Consider the following 7,379-nt stretch of genomic DNA (forward strand, 5'->3'; position numbering starts at 1 on the left):
CATTCAATGAAACACAACACCGCGCTTCTCTGTCTGAAGCCTCTTCGGAAACAGGTTTGATTATATTTAAAAAGCTTGACCCGGGAGAGAAACCCAAACAACTGTCTGTTCTAATATTAGCCGTGCGGCTGCGGACTACTATGTATGAATTCTATTATTGCCCGGGATCGGATATAGTCCAAAAGGCAACTCGCATCAAAAGATTTGCACTTTTGTTTGCAGTTGGCGGAAAAAATATCAGTTACCTCCAAGTAGCCTAGTACCTTTAATTTGAAGGACTGAAAGTATGCCCTGATATGTCCGTTGGCAATCGGCCTATTTGATTACACATTAATAAAGGCCTTGATATACAGTATTAGTAGAAATGTATTATTATTATTATTATTACTATTATGGTTATGATTTTTATTATTATTATATGGTTACAGCTTTGGTTACTCCATACCCAAGCCATGCGTAAAGCGAGCAGTCTTTGACGCAATGAGATAATAGAGAGAAAAAAAAAAAAAGATCATTAAATTGAAATTAATCTAAATTAAAACCAATCTCATATCAGTTTTCCGGTTTTCTCTGTCCTGCCATCTTTCTTTTGTTTGACTGCAGCGCTGCGTAATCCCGAAATTTGTTGCCATATTACAAATATGTTCATATTCAATCACTGCGGCCGGAGAAAGTTGCTTGTAACGATGTCACCTGATTGGGATTGAAAGAACTTTGGTAAGAAAAAAAAAAAAATCTCCCCACCCCCACAGAAGTGGAGACCGCCCACCAGAGACAGTCAACCCGAGACCCCTTATAGATTTAAAAAGAGAGGCTGCATTCTCAGACTGACACTTATTCAACACTGCCACCTTAAGCAGATTACTTTTGCGCTGCCTGTGTCAAATACGTGGTTTACTTTGACTCTCCATCATGTTTGGGATGCTGAAACACCACCTTCACCCGGGCATTTTTCTCTTGTTCGTATGGCTTTGCCACCTCATGGAACATCAAAAAGTTCAAGGTAAGCTCAATTAATTTCTTTTTATTCTTTGCGTTTTAAAAAAAAGAAAGAAAGAAAGGGAACTTGGGCTGCTGTCAGCCACGGAACACGCGAGTTTCGGGTACTTGCTTCCACCGAGAAACTTTTCAAAGTGAGTTCCTTCTTCTTCCCCACTGACAAAACTCTCAGCACATCAGACTGTGCGTGCGTAAAGCGTATATAAAACAGGTGCCATATGGGACACTTCAAAGTGAGACTATATGGCAAGTTTTGAAGCTCTCGCCAGGCGCACTAAAGCCGCAACGCCGCGTTGTTGGCAGCGTCAGCTTTCCATAATACCTGAGCGCATTTTGATACTTTACTGTGAGCGTTTGGTGTTTCGTGAACTTCAGAATATTCTCTGTGAGTTTATGGGCGTGTTTCTTATATGTTTCTCGCACGCACTCCTCAAGCATTGTGTGCAAAATTCGCTTTTTGCTATTTGATATGTTTAATTATGACACAGAAATAAAAATAAAAAAATGACCACAGGGACTTCTGCACCCATCACTTTTGTTTCGCGGCTTATATTTCAAACTGACTGAATAGAAATCTGCCCTTAATAGAAGAAGCACAGCAGTTCATGAACACAAAATAGCATTTGTGTCTCTGTCGGTTTAAACATCCCGCTGTTGTCTGGATGAAATGATATTTTTGTAGCATGGAAACAGCAGAAGAATTCTGTTTTAGATTTTTGAAATAAACTTTACACTGTTTAGGTAATACGCAAGTCATTATGTGGTGAGTACATGTCTGGGATAACGCAGGAGGCGGTGGAGACGGCGATATGCTCAGCCCTGCTACCTAAAATCTGTGGTTTTGTGAAGGAGAGAGATTGGCTGCTATTTAACACTGTCTAGACGCTCCAGTTTCTGTCCAGTATTAACAAGGAGACTCGGGGAATAAAGGACGACCCCCCCTCCAAAGATTCTTCTTTACTTTTTTGGTTTGCGGCTGCATTGTAAGGGCTGTCAGTCACAGTTGGGATAGGCAAGTGTTAACAGTCTCGCGAAAAAAAGAAAAGGAAAAAAAAAAAAAAAAACAGACAAAATACAGCCGGGTGGGCGAAAGGGAGGGAGGGAGGGAGCGCCTCGGATAATACGGGCTGGATGTGTCTAGTGCGTCTGGGTCAGCGGTTTTAGACGTCCAACAAGCGACACTCGAGTTTTTTTTTGTTTTGTTTTCTTGTTTACAGCTGGGAACTGCTGGTTGCAGCAGGGGAAGAACGGGAGGTGCCAGGTGCTCTATATGCCGGGGATGAGCAGGGAGGAGTGCTGTCGAAGTGGAAGATTGGGGACGTCCTGGACCGAAGAGGACGTCCCCAATAGCACGCTCTTCAGGTGGATGATCTTCAATGGCGGAGCTCCCAATTGCATACCTTGCAAAGGTGGAGGTGCACCCATTTCCCTTCGTTCTCTCATAATACACACACAAGAAGTTTAATAAACCGAACTGATAATCCGATTTAGCATAACCACGTGCGTAAGTTATCCCTTCAGTGTGCACATAGTGCGCCAGAATCATTTTACGCACGAGCCCAGATCCTCATCAGCATCACCTAACTCAGACTTTTTACTTTAGAAACCTGCGATAACGTGGACTGCGGACCTGGAAAGAGGTGCAAGATGAACAGGAGGAGTAAGCCGCGCTGCGTGTGCGCACCAGACTGCTCCAACATCACCTGGAAAGGACCGGTATGCGGCTCAGATGGAAAGACGTACAAAGACGAATGCGCGCTGCTGAAGGCTAAATGTAAAGGCCACCCCGACCTGGACGTGCAGTACCAGGGGAAATGCAAGAGTAAGTAAATATTATTTTTAAAGTTCTGCTCACTTTTGAGCCTCAAAGAGCCACGCGAAAGAAACAGCGTGCAGGGTTTCCTCTTATCTTTCACTTCTACTCCATGTCTTTTTTTTTTTTTTCACGAAATCCTTCAATGCCTTTGTCTCGCCAGAAACGTGCCGTGACGTCTTGTGCCCCGGGAGCTCCACATGCGTCGTGGACCAGACAAATAACGCATATTGTGTGACGTGTAATCGGATTTGCCCCGAGGTCACGTCGCCTGAGCAGTATCTGTGTGGAAACGACGGGATCATCTATGCCAGCGCCTGTCACCTGAGAAGGGCTACCTGTCTCCTCGGCAGATCTATTGGAGTGGCGTATGAGGGAAAATGCATCAGTAAGTCTGCAGCTAGAGACGTGAAAGCGTGAGATTTAACTCCCTCAGAGCGCCTGCAGCCACTGACTTTGAATATTGTCTGAGTGCATTTTCTTCCTGGCCAGCTCTGCAGTAATTCACTGTTCATTTTTGCCAACATTCCAGTGAAGAGGGGGTCTCAGAGAGAGTGTGTGTGTTTGGTAGTTGCTTGTGTTTGCTCAAGAAATGATAGACATCTTATTATTTCCTGATGTTGGCAGCACTATCCCATATGGGAGAGAGGGAAGCAGAGGGGGAGGGAGAAATAGCGCAAAACACCAGAGTGCTGGGGGCCATGAAGACATGCTTTAAGTTTTGAGTCAGATGGATTCTTATCCAGATAACAGTCAGTCATGTGGTGTTAAAAATGCTAATTAAGACACTTTATGTTCCCCACCACAACATCCAAAGCTATTACACAGGATTTAGTTTTTATTCTTAGCTTAGTCTCCCAGAAGTCAGTAGTCATTTGATCCTGTTTGAAAAGCATTCGTGATAATCCATCTAATCAAGCATTTCTTCCGTGATGATATCCTGCTCTCTTCCTCTAGAGGCCAAGTCATGTGAGGACATCCAGTGCAGCGCGGGGAAGAAGTGTCTGTGGGACGCCCGGATGGGCCGGGGCCGTTGCTCAATGTGCGATGAGACCTGTCCGGAGAGCAGGACGGACGAGGCGGTGTGTGCCAGCGACAACACCACATATCCCAGCGAATGTGCCATGAAGCAAGCTGCTTGTTCTATGGGGGTGCTGCTGGAGGTCAAGCACTCGGGATCTTGCAACTGTAAGTAAATAACAAAAGCAAAATACGAAAAAGAAAAAGAAACAAAACACCCCCTCCTACTCCAAGCAAAAGACAATATTCCATGTTGCTTTCCCAACAAAAAACACCCCCGAAAGTGCTCCCCTCCCCAACTCTTCCCCCAAGCTCCCACCCCAGCCACATATCCAAGCACAGCTTAAGCAAGCAGAAAGGACTTGGGAACAGAAGAAGTTGCATGACGTTGTCTTTGTCGCTGGCTTTTGTTCTTGTGTTCTTTTTTTTTTTTTTTTGTTGTTGTTGTTTTTTTTTCGTTTTTTTTTTTTTTAAATCAGTTCTCCTGCAAATCAAGTTAACAGAAAAGGTGAATGAAAAACCTAACTCTATGTCAGAAGACCATAACAGCCTGGGAAAACTCATTAAACTAACTCAAATAACAGAGGAGGCGTATTTTGTTTGCAGTGGAACAATCCAAATATTTAAAAGGTAGATGCATTTATGCTCATGGTAGTGACTTGCAGGAGCAGGTTGCCTTAAAATCTAATGCAGTATTTTGTTTCAATCATTAACGGTTCATTCTTATGACAGTGGTCATACCTTTACAGCTTGTAAATTCCATGGTCACGATGCTAATTTCTTGGTATTGGTGTATTTGTTTTTGTATTATTTCTTTTTTTTTTCTTTTCGTTGCTTTTAGCTGTAATCAATCAACTGAAAATGCACTGCCTCTTGTGACAAACACCACTCATGCCAACATGTCAGTACGACGACGCATACACATTTAAACACGCTCATATGATGTGCATAAGGTGATTGTAACATTGGTGCCACGTTGGCGACTGAGACGAAGGATTTTGACGTAGGTGACCGCGTAAGGCTGCCCCGTCCGTAGGCCAGTGTGACGCGTTCACGGGGGGTGGGCTCACAAATCTGGAGGTGAACCATCAAATTGAGTGATAGCCTCAAGGAAGTATCACATTTACATTCCAAGTGCTATTTAAGGAGAACGTCTCCGCGCTAGTTTCTCTGTCCTGACTAACTTAACATGTGCCTAAGGTGTGCAATTGGAATCCAAGGGACCAACTTTATGATCACCTCATGAGCTAACCATAAATGTGATACAGTGTGCAGGATGCGCTTGTAGAACTCTTACTTTTTCATCGTCTCATTAGAAGAAGAAAAAAACAAACATTTATCAGCTAACTTTGATCATTCGTGCTGTTTCCAGTGTTGTCTACCACATTTCCTATCATAAATGACAAATCCATTCGGATTAATGAGGGACTGCCTGTTTTCTTTTATTTTTATTTTTTGTATTGTCACTCTTGCGCTCGTTTGTGTGCTTCTTCTTCTTTTTTTTTTTTATACATATATATATACATATATATATATAAACGTGTCCAGTGTAAATCTCTTCTGTAAAAAGGAAAAGCAAATACCTCAGAACTGTGTTGATGATCTCTGGCCTGCTTGCTAAGGCCAGGCTGTGAACACAGACTCCTCCCTCCCTCCCTCCCTCCCTGCCTGCCTGCCTGTACGTTTGAGCCAGAAGCTAAAACAATAATCAGAGAAGAGAACCTAGCGAATCCGAGGACACGAGAGAGCACTTTGCTGTGTCGTGCGCGCGTCCGCTTTCAGGAGCCTGCCCAAAAGAGACCACGAGCCACTGGAACCGTCAGCCCCAGTGCCCCTATATACCCGCCACCCGGCCTCCCTCCCCCTCCCAGCTTCCCGTCCATCCCTCCTCTCCATCCTTGTTTCTCATGTTGCAGCCCTGACTTGCTAGATTATGTAAATGGTTGTTGTATAATTGGGGATGCCACAGTTACTGTTGCTGCCAATTCACACAGACTACCCCTCTCACACACACACACAAACACACAGAAGTGCACACATAATCATATATATATATATATATATATATATATACACACACGCATGAAAAAAGGGAGGCAGTGTGCCAGTGGCTTTATTGTGAGCTTTTTATTGACATTCAGTGATATTCTGCGCTGTTGTGATCCATATTCATACAACAGCTACCGTATATTCTCCCATATAGCCATTACAGAAGACCAGGAGGAGGATGAGGAAGATGAGGACTCAGACTACATGGCCTATGTCCATTTATCTTCTATACTGGATGGATAGGCTCCCATCGCTAGGGTAAACAGTCCTAGGGCAAGGAATCATGTCCATACTGTACATTATGTGTATGCTTATTTATTTTTTAAAGAAAAAGGAAGTATACATATAGTTCAGTCTGCTAGATGTTTATTTATACTTTTTTTTGTGTGTGTGTTTTATAATTTATACATTTACATTGTCAGGCTATCATCTACCATGATATATTGTGTTACCACTCATTTTCCCCTTTTTTTGTTGTTGTCCCTTTTACTTTTTCTTTTTTTTATCATGAAGAAATATATTTGTCCAAAGAAAAACAGTGTTATTTATTTGTCATGTTACCGTGTAAGTATAAGTCCTCTACAAGCTGTAAATTGCATTCCCCCCGAGCTGTAAAAATCCGCTTGTTCCCGTCAAATCTCTATCACAGATGTTTATGTCACACATACGTAAATGCATGTTTAGGCTGTGTGTTTATTTATTGGGAATATATCAATCATTTTATGTACAGATGTGTTTCTGGTTTGTTTACAACTATGATAACTGACCAAAGGGATTCTCTCAATGGTTTTTTTTTTTTTTTTTTTTGCAAAAGAGCATCGTTTAAAAAAAAAGAAAAAAAAAAGGTGCAACACAGCAGTGATGGAATGGAAAAGAAAAAAAAAGAGCCATTTGTTTTTCTTTTCCCGTGTTTAGATTTTCCTTCGGTTTTTTAAGCCCTTTAGATCAGATCTGTTTCCGCACGGAGACAGCAACACATTAGACGTTAGCGTTTGCTTTGTGTCACCACGTTAGAGCGGAGGTACGTTTTGGACGATACTTGATTTTTTTTTTTGGAAACAATGTGCCATTAACATTTGTGAGCTGTCTTCTTGCCAACGTGCTCCATATTGCTCTCACAGAGCCGAGTTAGGACTAATGTACTGCAGTACTCTCTACACACTATATCAGATCTCTTCACTTTGTTTCTTTTCGTTCTTTCTTTTCTCGTCTCAAGAATGCATTTTTATTTTCAAGCATCACAAGAGAAATACAAAATTCTGTTATGAATATATAGTTTTGTATTTTTTATGTAAATGTCATATGTACATACAAAGTTTGATGGTATTTGTACAGATATGAAGAGTGAAACAATAAAAGTTTTTTTCCTTATACTTTTAACTGACTCTGCTGCACTTTATTGGCGAATGACGCGTCAGTTCATTCAGACATATCAACACATCGGTGTGTGAGTTTCATTTGAAGGAAAAGATGGCCCTAAAGATAATCTAAATCCAGA

At 42.1% G+C, this 7,379-nt stretch overlaps 1 protein-coding gene across 2 annotated transcripts; it reads left to right on the forward strand.

The window, feature by feature from the left end:
- Positions 1-860: 860 nt before the first annotated feature.
- fsta (follistatin a) lies at positions 861-7,255 on the forward strand. 2 transcript variants are annotated; one of them, XM_084552338.1, is made up of 6 exons: positions 861-1,003; positions 2,217-2,414; positions 2,603-2,821; positions 2,976-3,200; positions 3,770-4,000; positions 6,036-7,255. In XM_084552338.1, the coding sequence occupies exons 1-6, from the start codon at positions 913-915 to the stop codon at positions 6,122-6,124; spliced, it is 1,053 nt and encodes a 350-aa protein (XP_084408464.1). In that variant the 5' UTR covers positions 861-912; the 3' UTR covers positions 6,125-7,255. The 2 variants fall into 2 exon arrangements, with proteins under 2 accessions (XP_084408464.1, XP_084408465.1); XM_084552339.1 differs by having other exon boundaries at positions 2,217-2,408.
- Positions 7,256-7,379: the final 124 nt, after the last annotated feature.

The sequence above is a fragment of the Chelon labrosus genome (assembly GCF_963514085.1).
Source record: "Chelon labrosus genome assembly, chromosome: 9".
NCBI classification, from domain to species: domain Eukaryota; kingdom Metazoa; phylum Chordata; class Actinopteri; order Mugiliformes; family Mugilidae; genus Chelon; species Chelon labrosus.